The sequence below is a fragment of the Anarrhichthys ocellatus genome, unplaced genomic scaffold, assembly GCF_004355925.1.
Source record: "Anarrhichthys ocellatus isolate YVR2014 unplaced genomic scaffold, GSC_Weel_1.0 scaffold64, whole genome shotgun sequence".
NCBI lineage: Eukaryota > Metazoa > Chordata > Actinopteri > Perciformes > Anarhichadidae > Anarrhichthys > Anarrhichthys ocellatus.
The window spans coordinates 927832-945972 of NW_022280094.1; the positions used below are offsets into that span (position 1 = coordinate 927832).

The 18141-nt window shown below is 40.7% G+C and overlaps 2 protein-coding genes across 2 annotated transcripts in view; one reads left to right on the forward strand and one right to left on the reverse strand.

Moving 5' to 3' along the window:
• The first annotated feature begins 3820 nt into the window (after positions 1-3820).
• On the forward strand, positions 3821-4743 carry dharma. Its single transcript, XM_031872477.1, has 3 exons — positions 3821-4133; positions 4275-4477; positions 4624-4743. The coding sequence occupies exons 1-3, from the start codon at positions 3821-3823 to the stop codon at positions 4741-4743; spliced, it is 636 nt and encodes a 211-aa protein (XP_031728337.1).
• A 2802-nt stretch (positions 4744-7545) lies between these two features.
• The window catches only part of clip3 (CAP-GLY domain containing linker protein 3), a 21609-nt gene continuing 11013 nt past the window's right edge, over positions 7546-18141 (reverse strand). The window contains exons 6-15 of the mRNA XM_031872498.1: positions 17866-17984; positions 17387-17623; positions 14960-15010; positions 14556-14691; positions 14288-14443; positions 13990-14121; positions 13015-13138; positions 12651-12718; positions 11867-11939; positions 7546-11271 (exon numbers count right to left, since the gene is read on the reverse strand). Of these exons, the coding sequence (XP_031728358.1) occupies positions 11217-11271; positions 11867-11939; positions 12651-12718; positions 13015-13138; positions 13990-14121; positions 14288-14443; positions 14556-14691; positions 14960-15010; positions 17387-17623; positions 17866-17984 (1151 nt within the window). The 3' untranslated portion in view covers positions 7546-11216. The remainder of the gene's footprint in view (positions 11272-11866; positions 11940-12650; positions 12719-13014; positions 13139-13989; positions 14122-14287; positions 14444-14555; positions 14692-14959; positions 15011-17386; positions 17624-17865; positions 17985-18141) is intronic.

The following is an 18141-nucleotide window of genomic DNA, read 5'->3' on the forward strand; positions in this document are numbered from 1 at the left end:
CAGACAGACAGACAGACAGACAGACAGACAGACAGACAGACAGACAGTGAGCCAGACAGACAGACAGACAGACAGGCTGGATGTCATGAGATTTGCTGATTCATGTCGAAAGAGACGAGGCAGCAAGGGACGAACTGAGCGTCTGACAGAGACGCACTCAACAGACAGAGAGGAAATATAATAATAACACAAGATGACAATTTAAACAGGAAGAATGCTGCTGCCTCTCAAGATGGAGTGTAAAACAAGCCTTCGCTGGGATTGGCTGAACCAAACCCCAACCATGGCCCATAAAGTTGCCGTACGCCATTAATTTCAGTGAGAAACTGTGTGAGACGTCTTGACTTCCTGTCACAAACGAACCCCCCTCATTCACTTTGTGGGAAGTTCCGTCTTGTTTGAAATCTCCACTCTGTAAAAACCCAGCATCAGATTTCCCTTAGAAAACCTCCCGAGCCTCCCTTCCCTCCAGCGGGCTCAGCAGTAGGGCCTGGGCCTCCAGCAGCATGGGACCAGCGAAGCTCTGCTCCTGGCCAGAGGAGGAGCACTGCTGCCGGGTTCTGAGTTCTCCTCGTCCCATCGGAGCTTCAGAATTCAGCTCGAAGGCAGCAGTGAAGACGGATCTAGGTCGGTCCATGGTGGGCTGGTTGCTGCCGAAGGCCCCGCTGGAGTCTAAGCTGAAGGACTTTTTGGTGAACCTGCGTGATTTCTGACGCAGGTTCTGACGGAATCTGACCCGGTGGCATCAATGACAAGTATTAAGAAAACCTATAAAGAAATAGCCAATCTTCTCTCTGATGGTCTCGTTTGCTCAAGTATGTCATATGGATGTATATGTATTTAATCAAGGCTGTTTCTGAGCCAGTGAAAGTTCCTCACTGTACCTTTAAGTGTTACTTATTTAACTTCTATACTTTCATTTACTTCATTTCAATGAAGTGACAGCATAAAGTATTTTAGACATGACATGACAAAATATGTAAATTGAGAATGGGCATATGACAATAAGATGTCTTATAGTAAGATAAATAGAAAATACAATACAAAGAAACATGTAATTTTAATTAAACGCAGACTGACTCTTAACTCCTGACAAACTGATATGATCATTAGGTGTCTTTAATTGCTTTTATTGTTTGTATATTGTGCAGTTTAGCACATTGTTATCCTTAACATAATTGTAATATTCAAATATGTAAATGTGCCCTTTGATCTTCAGTCTGAGGATGTTGTGTAATCTGCTGTTGCTTTTTGATTTGTAGTCCTTTCATGACATTAACGAGTGATCAGATGAGAGAGATTTCAGGGAGAGGACACTGATTGATCTGCTGATCACTGACAGATCTTCCCTCAGAAGTCAGACTGAGCTAACATCCCATCACACCCACATAACCAGAGGAGTGAATCAGACTGAATACAAGATCATTAATGCATTTCATTTTGAACTAGTATTCTTCTAACTTTAGACATGTCTGTGTTTTAAATCTGTCATGTATCCTTTATTATAGCTAGTTGACATTTAAATGATACAACTGGTTGGATGTACCTAATGGAAACAGTCAGGCCTGTGAGTTCTCATTTTCAAACTGTAAATAAACTGTTACATATTAAAAGTGTTAAAATGACAGTACATGAGAAGGTATTTTTGTTTTGTTTCTTTACACCATGAAATAATTCAGATCATCCTGAACTCAAACATAATGACAGCAGACTAATGAGAGAGAATGCAAGAAATAAAAAGTGGAAATGAAAGAGAAAACATCGATCAAATCCAAGTGTAATCTCTAGACAGATTCTATATTCATATAAATTACAACAGGTTCTGAATTCTCATGTAATCTGTGGGCCACGGAACTAGATTTTGGTAGAGGAAGCGTTGTGGTTCTGTTTGTAGTGCGAGTAGTATTGATCAATCGCAATAGTGCAGTCTGTGGTTGAATGCAGATAAACAGCAAAACTGTTGAAGTTTTGGCCCAGATATCCAGAGGCTGCACCAGAGCCCCAAAAATAGTCCCTTATGAACCATCCTGACCCCTTAGGTCGTCTGGGACCGGTCTACTTTCTGTTCTCAGAGTCAGAACTAAACATGGAGAAGCAGCGTTCAGTTGTTCTGCTCCACATATCTGGAACAAAGTCCCAGAAAGCTGCAGGTCTGCTGAGACCGTCAGCTCCTTTACATCAAGATTGAAGACTTTTCTGTTTGATGCTGCCTTTAATTGAACCAGATTCAATTAATATATTAATCAATTTCTGCATTTCTGCATTTAACTACTGTATTTTATTTCTTACACTGCTTTTATGACTGTTTTTAATGTTTCAATGAATGTTCTTAATTAAAAACAATTAAATCTCTTTTTCTTTTGCCTTATGTTTTGATGCTTTTAATGGTTTTATGTGAAGCACTTCGAATTACCTTGTTGTTGAAATGTGCTATACAAATAAACTTGCCTTAAAACTTTTTTTCTTCACTGTAATTACACACTCTTCAACCATTCAATATCAGTTGCTCATTCTAATAACTGACCTTTAGTGCACATGTAAATAAATAATCACTTGCATACAACATTGAGACAATGTGTGCCAGTGCTGTAAATATATATTCACATTTACATTTCAAAGCTGCTTTCATTCATTGTTGGTCGGTTCCGGTGGAAACGAGCGTTCCTTTAAAGTCCAGGGGTACATAAATGAACTAGTGTCAGTTCATGAATCATTGGTGTGAACATTTAGAGAGGTTACTAACTTCCCCAAACAAAAGACACAAAGAGGAGGGAGGAGGGACTCAGCAGGGATTAAATGAGAGAAGTTGATCTGCAGCACAATAAATATTTAAAAGCAATAGAGAATGTATGTTCTGATATTAGGCCCAGAGTGAATGTTTCTAACATTTGTAAAAGAAAGTTTCCATTTACACTCAATATGTTTTATTCTACATTATATTAAAACATCCTAAAACAAGTGAACTGAGGAAAACAATAACATCAGCTATATTCAGCAATCCGTTTCAACTGATCAGAACATTTCATTGTTTCCCCTTTTTTGAAACAGCTTTTAAATCCCATCACAAAATACAATATGTATGAAATATGTGCAATATTATGTTTATGATTGTAATCATAATTATTATTATTCAGTGGGTTTTATTTTCCATCTCGTCATGGTGTACTCTATGTACTCTATTCCATCTTATTTTCATATCTTTATTTTTACCTTATTTTATCAAGTGTGCTTAATTTTCCAACTTATTAATTATGGCATTCTATCCTTATTGTAAAGCACTTTGTGCTGCATTTCATGTGTAAAATGTGCTTTACAAATAAAATGTGTCATTGTTTTTTTTCAGAGTTGATTATTAAAAACAACAAACAGACCAACATATTTAAAATCTGCAACGAAAATAATAAAACATTTTTACACCGTGAAACAAAATAAAAGTATTTTCAATAAACACCACACGTGCACTTCGTTAGCGGTGTGTGAACCTCTGATCATGAAATCTGCAGGAAGTTGTTTGAAGTCAAGTGCAAGTTAACAGCTGATTTGATGATTAATCGAACAAAACAACTGACTCCACTTTAAATAAACAGTTTCCATCGTCAGTCCCATCATCATCATCCTTCAGTTCAAAGGATCAACGGATTCAAGACGTCTTTTCATGTCTGACTGAACTTCAGCCATCAAACAGTCTGATTCGAGCATCGCATTAACATGTTAAAGAGCCGTCCGGTGTGTGATGGACTCTGTTTCTGTTTAAAACTGCACACCGGAGCCCTCTCAGAGCTCAGAGGTCACAGCAGCAGCTTTCTGGAAACGTGACATCATGGACAGAAGCAGAGCGTCGGACTTCAGCATCGAGCGCATCCTTTCCCCGCAGCTCGGACACAAGCCGCCGGTGATGGAGTTCTCACCGGACGGATATCTCCAGGGGGTCCCTGCTGAGTTCCGTCTGAACTCCGGGAACCTCAGGCCTCCTGCGCCGCTCCCTGTCCCGGTGCCAGGCTGTCTGCAGTACCGAGGGATGAGCTTCGGTGAGGCGTTTTACCCGTATGGAGCCGGTTTCCATCACACAGACTTCTCCAGCATTTATCCAAACCCCGGAGTTTACGTGCACTTCAGCAGCCAGGACTCTGCAGGTATCTCCACATGAAACTAAACTTGAAATGTTTGCTGACCAACACTTTTACTTCAATTTAGATTTCTTTTTTAAATTTTCAAAATAAGTTTTAGTTCACACTTTTTGATCACTTGACTTAAATGTGTCTTCTCTTTACCAGATGCTCAGCAGTTGGCAGGTGGTTGCCATCGGGTTGGGATGTCCGCGCAGTCGCCGCCGCGTCAGATTGCCCGGATGAGGACGGTGTTCACCGACAGCCAGACCAAGCGGCTCGAGTCGCTGTTCGAGGTCACCGACTACCCGACGACGGAGGCGCGCGCTGAGGTGGCGAGGAGCTCCGGGCTGAGCGAGGAGACCGTCAGGGTGAGTCCGACGTGATGATCCATTGTGGGAGAAAAAACTATCCAGGTTGCGTAAAATGTTTCCCGGTTGCATTTTACGCACTAATTCACCAAGAAGTTTTTTACTATTATGCGTCATATTAAGTCTGCCTCTCTTTGTGTTTCCAGGTGTGGTTTAAGAACTGCAGAGCCAGGAGGAAGCGTCAGCGCAGCGGGTCAAAGGTCAAATCCCCCTCCCCTGCCCGAAGCGCTGGAGCAGAGAAGAACTTCTTCGCCTCGTTCCTCTGAACCCGACAGACCGTCCACCTGCGGCTCAGAGTGCTGATAGGGGCACTCCAGCAGGGTGGATGCTCGCTGTCGCTTTAAGACAAAACATCTGATAATTAAACTCTGGACTGATTACGGAGGGTTGTTTGGTCTAAACTGTTGTTTAATCTTGGGGTGCGTTCGTAGATAGTCACAGAGCTCTGGCACAAACTGGACCGTTCGTAAGATCGGAGCGCTGTTGTTTGGTTATTCAGAGCACCATAATCCATATAAATAGAACGCTTTCGGGCTTTTTGCGCTCTCATTTTGGTGTAGAGCGTCAGATTGGATTTATAAACGCACCATAGTGACTTTTCTATTTTTAAATTATTTTGTATTTTTATGTAAATTATTAAAATGACCATGTTACCATTACCTTGTTTCATTGAAAAATAAATGCTGTTGAAATGAATTCAGTCTTATGTTGTTGTTTGAGCTGAATAGATCAAGATCAGTTATAATATATATTGGGACTTTATTGTTGTAATATTACAACTTTTTTCTTTACTGTAATTGCACACATTTCAACCATCCAATATCAGTTGTTCATTATAATGACTGACCTTTAGTGCATGTAAATAAATAATCACTTGCATACAACATGGACTATAAAACAATGTGTGCCTATCCTGTAAATAGGCATATTTACCATATCATGACATTCAAAATGTAAGGCAATATCTAGTCTCATATCACAATATAGATATTGATCAATAAATCTCACATCAGTAATAATAATCTAATTATTAATTAATATACCACTGACAACAAAAAAAGGTCTTTTAGCCAGCAGACCGCTGTTTGTGCCCCGTGTGAAACGAGAAGTCACTTCCATAGTTAACTTAACCCAAACACGATTATTTCCTCAACGTAACTAGTTGTGTTGCCCAAACCTAACTAAGTATTTCACGATATTTTCCTTAACCTATAACTAAGTAGTGTTGCTGCTTATATAACTAAGTTGTTACCTGTGAAGTCGGAAGTATATTTTAAAAAGACTGAAACTGCTGGATTGATACGAACCGTTGCATGAGATGTCAGCTGCTTATACTGGAGTACATTCTGTTATTGCTATTGTTTCTCATGGATCTAAATACTTCCTCCAGCACTGCTGGCAACATGTGAGATATATGACATTTAGTCTTTCCATAGTGTATTAAATGATCTACTGATGCAATATTAGAAGAACAACACATTCTAAAACATATGTCATATCTATGTTATGCATGCGTTGCAGTATCATTTTCTGTCCAGCTCAAAAATGTGGATACTTTCCACTCACTTTTTGGTGAGGTTCATCTGGTTCTTTTTCAGTTGAATCAATGTGCAGATTCATTTGTAATCAGTTGAACTTTTCATCCAACACGCTTAACAACTTAATTTGCCTCACCATTGTTTCTAAAACAGATGCTTGAGCACGCGAGCAAACACACAAACGCATGTTTATTATCTGGTCCGGTTCCATCCATAATAGTAATATTTTAATGTCACTAATGCAAACAACATTTCCTGGGGGGGGGGGGGCATAGATGAGTTCACAAAATATAAATCAATATTAATGATGCCATTGACCATGGTTTTCACACTCTATCAATATGTTCAGATACGAATTATAAATTATAAAGGTTCTTTAAGGGCCAAGACCATTATGGTTTATTTTGTATATAAATTATATTTGTAAGCTTTCCAATTTGCAGATGATACACCATCATTTCCCTGTGTTTAGAATTTGTCTCTGTATGTAATAAGCTGAGTGAGAAGTGTCACCAGGCGTGTCATGGCTGACTTCTGTTGGATGCCTTAGTGCGTCGGGCCCTTGGAAGAGAGCGTGTCTTTAGACAGCTTCCTGATACTGGCCGAGGCAGACGGAGGGTTCGTCATATGCATTTTCACATGCAGGTAAATGCAAGTCACTGTCAGGGGGAACGGCCTCCGTTGTAATGTCCGACAGTGCGACATCACCTATGGCCCGTATTCTTTAAGCCATTTTCATATCGAACCATTTCGTCTTTATTCCAGTGACAGTACCACCCTCAGCTGACACAGCATCAACAGCTCTCCTTATTTTCCTTCATTACGTGGCTTTAGCAGGTCGCTCAATTCCACTGAACTAACTTAAGTATAGATTTTCCTATAAGGACTAAAGCCTCCAAAATCTGCCCTGTTCATGAATGAAAACTTCCGGACACGTGGGGCAGGATGTGTAACATTATATAGAATAACTAGGACGTTATGCTAATTTACAATTGAACGCATGCTCATTTACGTTTCCAGAAAACATTGAGTTTATATGAGAGTATCACGTTATAAATGCACAGCAAACTTATTAGACATTGATTTGTGTCTGATATACATTTTTTGGGAAGTGATAATAATAAGTTATGCTAGGAATCACATATGAATTGTGTCAAAGGAAAACATTTTAGTATAGTAGTATACTTATATTAAATGAAGGATAGTGCTTTAGATCAGGCATCATTATACCTGACTGTTTGTATTATTACAGAATTGAACAAAAACTAAATGTATGTGTTTTCTGTGAGTAAAAGCAATGGACAGGAGAGGTAGAAAAACAACATCAAATTCTTTATTATATTTATAGAGTCATCACATTAGAAGCATTTCCATGCTGCGGAGAATAAGATACATATATTGAAAAACCCCAACGAGAAAATACTGAGAGAGAGAGAGAAAGGGAGAGGGAGAGATAGAGGGAGAGAGAGGGAGAGAGAGAGAGAGCATGCAGTGAGTATCTGTTAGGATGAAGACGGCCAACGCTCATTCTTCTGTTTCCCGTTTAATGTCAGTTAGCCTCACTCACTTTTAAAACAGGAGTTACTAACATACGGACTGTAACCGAGCACAACGTAACACATACACACTAAAAAACAAGAACAGAAAGTACACTTAGTGAAGTTATCAAAATATAGGCTATATACTGTATATTCTTAAGAAGTTAAAACAACCGGTGCAATAATAAAAAGCAGAGTCCTTTAAATGGAGCAAATCTATAGGACAGCATATTAGGGCCAGCGTCAGTGCAACATGAATAGTTACAGAGCGGGGTACTTTTAAGGTCAACACTGTAAATACTTTATTTGTAATCATCTTTAAGCTGGAACAGTAAAACTGTTTGACTTTGTCACAAATGTCCTCAACTGAAATGTATCATTGTCAGGATTTTTTCCAGCAACCCAGAAATCAAAGAATAAAGACATTTCCTCACAATTGAATTGTATTTTCTTTGATAAGGGTCACTGGTAACATGTTTTATACTTCTGGTGAATCTTATCAAATTAATATTATTTACATATGTGTACTTTGTACCCATTAACACCTTATTTTGAAAAACGGACGTAGTTTGAGTACATTCACCATGTGGGTGCACTACAATTTTAGAGTCAGCTGATGCGATGCAAGGTTGTGATAAGGTTATTCAACCTTGCAACCTTGACAACAAAAACCCCACAATATTTCCGAGTATATTTTTCGTAAAATTGTAACTTGAATTTCAAAGAATTTAGTAAATTCACCCCCCCCCTCCGAAATGATTATCGTTTTACTTACAATGGCCCGGATACACGGTCGAAGAAATCAAATAAATAATAGGTAATGAGGAAAGCTTGAGTAACATTGTGTCGGTCTTGAAATGATTATCCAGAGACTCACTAGTGACACTTAGTGGCCAAACCAGAGAAAGCTCCACAATTACACAGTCTTCACTGGGACATATTGACTGCACTGTACGGTTACTGTACAAAGACAAACCTCTCCATCACCGAGCTCCACTGACGTCTATGCTCACCTGGGAGGAGAGAGTCAGCACATTGCGACTTTGTGGAGCTTTAGCGTCGAACCGCGTGCTGCAGCAGCGCATTTGTAGCCAAACACTTTTTGTGTGGAAAAGAGATATAAACTACAACATGGGGATTTACTTTAGTTCATCCGGCTCTTTTGTTCAGGATTGAGTGGCATGGCAGGGGAAAGCAGCCAACAGCAGACATGTAGGAGGTAAAGCTGTGAGTCATTGGCATATCATGTGTATGTGATATCAAGATTATCATGTTTTCAAGAAATTGTCTTGTGGAACATTAAGGACGGTTCCAATAACCAATTGATGCTGGAGCATTTTTTTTTAAGTGTCCTAAAGCAGAGTTTATATCTGACTTCAGTGAGATAGATGTGAAACATCTTTTGGTTTGATATCAGTTGACATTAAGTTAATTTAATGATTCCAATAAAACTATAAAACATTTCTAAAAAAGTCCAAGCTAACTGAAAGCAAAATCGGTGTTTCAGGACACATTGTAGTTTCACAACTCCATTTTTTTCAAAGAAATGTGGGAACCCTGAATGTGCTGACTATGCCCTTTCCATTTCCTTTCTTTGCCTTTAGTGCTCTGCACCTTACCAAGTTGATAAAAGCAGCTGAACTGCAGACTGTCGGGCCAACTAACACCCTGACATAAGCGCTGACAGGGCAGGAGTCTGTGTTCAAAATGCTCAGCTGATCAGTGCTCTGTTCACCGATCAGGACGACAATTAACAACCGGTAAACCCCTTTGGGATTGATTAGAAAACATCTTTACAGGAAAGCAAATGTTTCGGTTGAAATCAATAAATCATAAAACCCCAAATTCTGAAAAAGAAGTGTCTCGTGAGCATGCTCAGCGCTCTGTGAGGGTGTTGACAGAGTGTAAGGAGACATCAACACAAGACACATTTCCACACAGAGATATACACTGTTTACATATTGCTGTTTTCAGTAATCCACACTTCAAGAGAGATTTTAACATTAAGCGTGTTTTGTCTTTTCGCAGATGCCCACATTCACAAGAAGAAGCAAAGTCTTATTTGAATGGAGAAAGAGGGATGAGAGAGGTTGGGGAGAAAAGCATAGACGAGAACTTCTACAAATATCATGGCCTCTCTGGACACCTTATCCAGGGTCTAAATAAGATGGAGGAGATACACGTTGGACGAGGGGACACACAGCTGTACAGCTGACCAAACTGATTACATGTTGTTTTCAAGCTGACATTCAAATTAAGCTTATTTTCAGACGCAGCCATGACGGCAACAACACAAAAAAACATCAATATCACATGTAGCAGGGCAGAAAACTGTTTTTTGATTTTGAAGTTGCATCAAAGAAAGTAATGGTTTTGGGTCTGTTAGCACTTTTGGTTAACGACAGAGAATGATTGCGGCTCTTGACAGTAATTCCATAATAAACTGTATTTTAACTCCAACGAGATGGCAATACACTGATTCATAATGACAGCTGTTCACGGCGTTGAGTCACTATAATGTCTGACTACGGTACTTCATCTATTAACGACTACATTAACGGAATCTTTTTTCTTTTTCTAGGTGATGAAGCAAAAAGTCAAATCCAGCTATTTGTTCAGATTTGTTGTGAAGAACACATCGACTCTAATTTGCTGTGATGAAATGTTGGCATCAACTACAGAGCAGGAAATATTTCATAGAGACCAAGAACCACGAATATACTATGCCTGTCGCATACATTAGAAAGATAAGAAAATATGACTGTAACACTATGATAAAATACAAAAAAAGTAAGTAGTTGAATAACCCTGTTTTCAGTTCGACATCTGAGATTAAAGCATGCAGGTGACAACACACACAGTCTAGACTTTCTAGGTTTCTCGGGTTACTTTCTTTGTCTCAGGTGAGTTAAACAGCAGCCAGATCTAGATCCAACATACCAACAACCTGATACCTGAAGCATTTTGTACGCTTCGAGCTCTGCAGAACCAAATTTCACACACTGTTTCTTGAAATTCTCAAGTGACACAAGTGTGAGATGCAGTTCCAAGCGTTACAGGTATTAAGAAGATGAATGCTTCCAGTGGCTCTCTAAGTGGTTCTCAAGTCTCAGAATAATGTGCAATCACGGGATTCGTTTGGCAAACGTCATTGTTGTTACTGTACAACCACGGGTCAAACATTAGCATTATTCCTAATTTGAAGCTACAGCTGGTGCCAACCACCAATTTTGGTTGAGACCCAAATCGAGCAGTAGCAAAAGCAAAACATGCAGCGGCACACACTGATGCCATGTGGTTTTTGTTGGCTCAAATAAAGACATAACTTGGACAAAGCTGGGACAATGTGATGAGAACGGCTAAATGATGGGATGTGTAAAGAGAATATTTGAGGGCGATTGCTTTAGCTCAGTTTCATGAAAGGAATGCGGGACGTTTTGATCAGATACAAGGCACTATAGATGTTGCTATAGAACGGCTAAATCAGAGGGATTCGGGCTGAGGGTAAGAGAGAAGAGGGACAGGGTGTCACTACGAGATGTCTGACTGACAGTGAACGTCTGAAGAGACCGAGAGAGAGAGAGGAAAGCCAAAAGGAAAAGATGAAGATAGAGAAAAGTGGAGAGATGGGTCAGGTGGAGAAGCAGAAGAAGGAGGGCATGGTTAGGACTGCATCTCAGCACGCAGCATCCACGGAAACCAACAGCAGAACAGCAACCTGGTGGACAAGAGAAGAGGAGGGAGATTTAAGTCTACTGTACATGGTAAGATATAGCGCTTTATTAAGATTCCTCACTTTAGTAAAAGTAGTAATACTGCTATATAAAAATACTCCTTTACAAGTAAATGTCCTGCATTGAAAATGTCAGTAAAAGTAAGTAAAAGTCTTTAAATATCAAAGGCAGAAAATGTCCCGTGTGAGTGTTGTACTGCATACTGATGCAACAATGTGTAAACAGCACTTTAATGTTGAGGTGGAGCTCATTGTAAATACTTTATTTCAATCTGTAAAGTAACTTTAGCTGACAAATAATACATAAAGGAGAAGTAAAAGTGCAATATTTCCCTCTGAGATGTAGTGGAAGTGGTATTAAATCTACTTCAGTTTTGTATTTAAGTAAAGTACCTGAGTAAATGTACTTAGTTATATCCCACCACTGCCAACTCTGTAATCATACAACCATCTGGAGCTGTTCAAGTTGTTGACATGTGAACATTTCAATATTTTGGGATATTTTAAGGCAGAAGGTGAGAATAGGAGGTGAACAGGTTTATTATGAGTAGTGGGAGAGCTGGTGTCTCTGTGTTCTCACCTGGATATGGAGTTCTCAGACGTCAGGTCTTTAGGAGAACGCATCGTGTTGAAGTTACGCTTCGGCTGTGACACTGAAGGACACAAAGAAAGAACAAGCAAGAGTCTGTTAGTGATATCAATACAAAGAGGACATCTCCTTTAATGGTTTATTTAAGGGTTAATAGAAAGGTCACTGAGCTGTAACCACCATCACAACACAAACACAACCCAGTGATGCTATCTCCAGCTCTATGAAGGTATGCCTCTGGTCCCTGAAAGGAAATGATGTATTATTGTTCACTGTTTCATTGTCCCTACAATACAGGGTTGACTGTGATATTTAGTTGTAGACCCCTCCACGCTACACAAATAATGTATGAAAAGACATATTCAAATATGTTAATTTGAATTGGAATATAAATAAAAATGAAATAGAAGACACTTTATAAAAGCAGCACTGAAGAAAGAAAACACAAGAAAAACAGAATTATACACATTTAGTCTCATTTGGGGTTTTATTTTGGCAGTTTTGACCATCATTCTGATCAGGAATGAAATTATCAAATTTTCTAGTTCATTGCAGAGAAGGAAAAATGAGTAGACACAGTTTAACAGCCATGACACAAGTATCTAAAACAAGTCCAACAAAGGAACGACCACATTTGCATGTAGTTAAGGTCGTGATTATGCAAATTCAGATGTGGCGAATGGTCAGTCAGCTGTGTCCATCATGATCTCCTGCTTTTCTCCAGACATTTTACTGTCAGTCAGTGTGATGCAACAGAACAATGAAAGGTACTTACTGGTGACTTGGTGGACTTTCTTCACCATGGAGTTGTCATTCTGGGAGCCTTCTTTAGGACCTCCGATTCTGATATGACAATGATGAAAACAGCCAGGCGTTTAGAGACTTGAAGATACTGTCAGAGTGAATTTCTCATGAGAAGAAAATGTAACTAAACCAAATGTTTCCAGGTTTATAAGGGATTCTTTCACAGCATCAGACCTCCACAGGTTTGAACGTCCTGCAGTATTTTGATTTGAATGCATCACCCTGCACTTCTAACATCCTCACACTATGCCCGTCATGCACCACAGCTGTATTAGTTATCTTGGTTTGAAAGAATATAATTAGCAAAACTAAAACATTCTTTTGTGGTGTCTTACCTCTGGACCCGGGAGGGTGGAGCAAACACTCCATATTTGGGCAGGCAGCTGAAGTAGCGGACTCCAAACACTGAGCCGTCATGTTTTCCTGTGGCCTGATCCAACTCGACGCCGAACCAGTACCCTGCAGGGACACAGAGAGCTCGGGTCACACCTGCTGGAATCATCACTGATGGATGAAAGCTGTCACTTTCACGATAAGTCCGCCAGAAGAAGTTATTCTTGGATTTTTCACCATTAGTGATGAAAAACAGGTTGTCCTGGTGGCTCTAATCGCAAGGACGGAAAATGAGCAGGGACAGTTTGATGAAGTTTGGTCTAATTTTCTGTTGTATATAAAGGGAAGGAACCTAACAGGAAGTAAGCACTCTTTGTTAATGGATATATGCTACCCCACGTGATGATCACTCTTTTTCGATTTTCACTGTGCTGTCAAGATTTATTTTGTTCTGTTTTCTTCCATTTGTTGTTTCATTGATCTATAGCCACTGTTTTTTGGGGGGCCCAATTTGTTCGTATGTATTAAATAAGTTAACAAAAAATGTCTGTGCGGTGGCCAGTTTTCCATGATTTTGCCATGATTTTTCTCCACAAAGACCGAGGACAAGAACAGGAACATGGAAACAGCTGACACAATACACAATGAACAAAGTGCCATATAATGGCATGTTATCATGTTTTATATTAGTTTCTATTGCAGCAGTGCAGCTTAGATCACACACACATACAGTTTGCATGTATTAGGCCGAAGGAAGTGTTTTAAAAGTAACTATTTACATTCAATCAGTAAGTAAAAACATAGGAACAGTAATAACAACACAAACAAAAAAGAGCCAAAGAGCTTCTGTAATCTCACCCAATTTGTTTGTCATTTTGCATATTTGTACATATTTGATTCAGATCATCCTCAGATGATTAGTAAAATATCTGGTTATGGCAGCAATAATGTCAAAAAGGTCAGCCCAGAAGACAGACCTGGGGCGAAGTCGGTCTTGCCGTAGAAGCGGACGATGCCGTGTTTCTGTCCGGCCACCAGAACCTGGTCTCCAACTTCCACGTTCATTCCTTCCGGATCCAGACTGGTTACTGACGACTTCTTCTTCTGGGCTGAGAACGCACGGCAGACAAACATACTGTATCACAGAGATGCACACCTTAAGTCAAGACACCGTGGATTAAATGTTGTATTCTAAAATGCTGAGTCTAGTTTGAGAAATTTTATATTTGACATTCACAAATATTCCACACACGGACAACATGAGAGCTACATTACCTTTCTCTCTAAGCTTCTCCTTCTTCTCTTTCTCCTTCTTGGTCCTCCGGGTGAGGCGAGAGGCCAGGTCCATACGGGGGGTTCTGGGGGTGGAGGTGACTGATGAAGGTGCCTGATCCACGGCTTTGGAAATCTTTGACACCGGGGCAAAAATGCCTGCAGGGCAGAAAAAGACAGACACAATGAAACCATCATCCAGCTGGGAGTCGTGAAGAAGGAAACGGAGCTGTCTTTGCAGGGGTTCAGTGACCATGGTAGCAGATGTTACCTAGTTTAGGAGGGCAGACGAAGTAGCGAACGCCGCCCACACTGCCATTGTTCTTCCCCTCCGGCTCGTCGAGCTCCACGCCAACCCACTGACCGCTGGCGAACTCTGTAGTGCCACAAAACCTCAGAGTGCCGGACTGAGAGAGACACACAGAGACGAAGATCTGAAGTTAGAGGTGAAAACTCTCACAGGCTGGAAACATGAGTGTAGAGATCCATCAGGTTAGGCTAGGTTGCATGGAGGCAGATAGTCTGAGTGTCTGCTGCTGTATTATATGAAAGGGAAAGGGAGGAGACGTGACATCATAGCTCCAGGTGGAGTGACACGTCACAGGGAGAGAGCATGTTGTCAGAGTGGTGCAGTGAGTTCAGTTAGTCTACATTTCCGGCCGGCGCCCAACCAACCTGTCTGAGGTTTGCAGGCGGGTTTTCATCTTTGCTCTGGTCTCTCTGGAGCTACACAGTGAGAACACACTGTTCAGAGCTCATACATCGTGAGGGTGTGAAGGACAAAAGGCAGCCATCACACAAAACAACCCCGGCTGTAATCTGTCCTGCAGGATTGCGTTCACTCGACGCAAAGCACCAGAAATGTCATCTTAAGTTTATATTTAACCATCTATTTAACTGACAGCAAGTGTTTTTAATTTGAAACGTACAGAATTAGCTCATGTTATAACTACCTTCAAATGCACAACCTAGTTTGATCCTAGTTTGATCCGAGCAAGTCCTGTTAACCTTGACTCAGCACTTATAGTTCCAATGTAATTTATTCCTTGAAGGTTGGTTTAAAGATAATCAGGCCCTAGTGGACGCATCTCAGTGTCTTGCTTACAGACATTTCTATCTGAAGGATGATCCCCCTGCTCACTTCACCTCCTGCCTGCCACCTTCTACAGTATATGTGTCACTTTCTATTTTCACAGGCAAATTTATACTTATAGAACCCATGGCTGTAAATATTTGGAAATGAAACAAGGGTGTAAAAAGCAAATGCATCAGCAACATGCTCCATGTGTTCATGTGAATATGGTGGAAAACTGAGGCTCAGGTTCAAGTTCAAGCCAACAGGACCTTCTGGTTCCTGTAGCTTTAGAGCTGTGAGTCCATTTGATATTATTATACAAACAACACTGTTGGTAATTAGTCATCCATCTTCCTGTCTGGCTGCGACCACGACATATGTGACTGAAGAATGGTGAATGGTAAATGGACTTGTACTTGTACGGCGCTTTTCTAGTCATCCGACCACTCAAAGCGTTTTAACCCTACATGTCATCATTTACATATTCACACACATTCATACACTGATTGCTGCCCATCAGGTCTATAACTAATCATTCATAGGGAGCAATTTGGGGTTAAGTTAAGTATCTTGTCCAAGGACACATCGACATGGACTAGCGGAGCCGGGGATCGAAACCGCAGATCCTCTGATTGAAGGCTACCCTGCTCTACCGCTGAGCCACAGTCGCCCCTAAGGAGCACCCAGTACAGCTCTCCAATCCAGGACCAGCAGTAAAACCTCCTGTGCAGTACTAATACACACTAAGACCACTGTGTCTCTTGTTTCTGTCAATCGTTACATTCAAATAGTAAACTGAGTCTGAAGCACTCGCTGATGGCTATCGTGGGACTGCCAGATTTAAAAGATTATCACAGACATGCTTTTTACATAACATGTAGGTAATCTTTTCTATTTTTCTTTTCGTAAAGTTAATCTGATCCCTAGATGAGGGGTCTTCAACATTTTTCAGGCCAAGGACCCCCAAACTGATAGAGAGATGGAGCAGGGACCCCCGACTATATATAGTGTATAAAATTGTGTTTCACATTAAACTGGGCCTAGTACAATATATAAACATACCTCTTTGTTGTGCATTCAATACTAAGCTATTCAAATAATACGCAGGTTCATATATTCATGTTTTTATTTTAAACATGTGCAAGGTACAGTGAGTAGGGTGGCTGTGCCACTGCCATTTATAAACATACCTTGTCAGCTGATACCAATGCCAATATCAACATTGTCTGTCAATTGCATGATAATCATGCATACAAGCTATTCAAACTGATGTTTTAAACATAAATGTGGAAACGAAAATGAGTGATGGCCTATTAGTGCCACTGCCATGCATAAACATACCTGTTATCTTTCATACAATACTGAACTATTAAAATAATGGACAGATTCATGTTTGGGGAAAAAAAAGAAAAAATTAAAGAAAAAAGAAATAAAATTGTCTAATCAACCAAAAATTTCGCGGACCCACTGCAGTACCTCCGCAGAGCCCCTACGGGTTGCGGACCCCTTGTTGAAGACCTCTGCCCTAGAGCCCTCGTAGTGGTGATTCCAACTGGTTTTATGTAGCTTTCCTCTCCTACAGAGGACCTGGGTTGCAATGAAGATGGGAGCTCAACGAGGACGTTTGAATTGATTCCCATATATTAAGGTATTCATTGTCATAGTTCTAATGGCAGCATTCATTGTTGAGCAGCTGGTGCTTATCCCTCGCTCATCCGAAATGAAGATTGATTATTATTACGTCTATTTAAATATAACTTTGTCAGAAGAATCGTAATTTCCAATTCCAATTGGTTATAGTGTATGTGATCAAACGATCAATGAATGTTTCACTTTTGATGTTGATATAATCTAATAACACATAGGAAAATATCCTTTTACCAATAAATCTAGTTTGGAGATCACCCTCCTAACAAACCAGCAGAGTTAACCAGCTGCTTTCAAATACCGGCAACACATTTTCCCATTCTCTGTTTAAGACATGTTGAGGACGGACTAACGTCCCTGATCCTCAGTGAGCCTCTGACCTTCATGTCGTCCAGCATCACGCGCTCCCCCAGCTTTAGCCCCAGCGAGGTCAGCATCAGGTTTCCTGGGATGTTGTCGTAGTTGGCCAGCGTGGCTCTGGGAAGGTTGCAGCTCAGAGGGACGGCGTCCAGCAGCAGCTGCATCAGCTCCTTGGCCGCCATTGCGGCCTCTGCCTTGTCCAGAGTCATGTCCATCGGGTCGGGAACCACCTCCCCTGGAACCTGGCCCTTATCGTTCTGCAGAGAGGGAGGGGAGAGGGGGTTGGAGTGTGCAAGGACAGAATCATGACCATGATATGATTATCCACAAGAGGAGTTACTGTATGTCTGGGGAAAAGAGTGTAAGGTATCCAGAGTATTTCAATTTGATCGGTCTGTTGGAAATCCAGCCGAACCAACAGAAGAACGTACTGAAAAATGATGATCATCAAGCTACAGCTTGACTCTCACCCTGCAAAAATAAAGTAAAGTGTTTTTACCCGGACAATGGGGTTGGCTCCGTGCTCTAGGAGACATTTGACTGCACCCAGACAGAGGTTGGAGGCAGCGATGTGGAGGGCTGTGCCATAGTGGAAATCACTGCAGGTGGAGTTCAACACTGCGGAGACAACAAAAGAAGAACAAGTCTACATTAACCACCACTCCTGAGCTTGAGCTGCGAACAATGTGTGTGTGTGTGTGTGTGTATGTGGATGTGTGTGTGTGTGCGTGTGTGTGTGTGTGTGTGTGTGTGTGTGTGTGTGTGTGTGTGTGTG

Excerpts from the sequence above, each read along its gene's own strand:
- dharma (XM_031872477.1), top strand. The coding sequence starts at position 3,821 with ATGGACAGAAGCAGAGCGTCGGACTTCAGCATCGAGCGCATCCTTTCC. Across the intron at positions 4,134-4,274 it reads CAGCAGCCAGGACTCTGCAG|ATGCTCAGCAGTTGGCAGGT; the intron begins GTATCTCCACAT and ends TCTCTTTACCAG. Across the intron at positions 4,478-4,623 it reads TGAGCGAGGAGACCGTCAGG|GTGTGGTTTAAGAACTGCAG; the intron begins GTGAGTCCGACG and ends TTGTGTTTCCAG.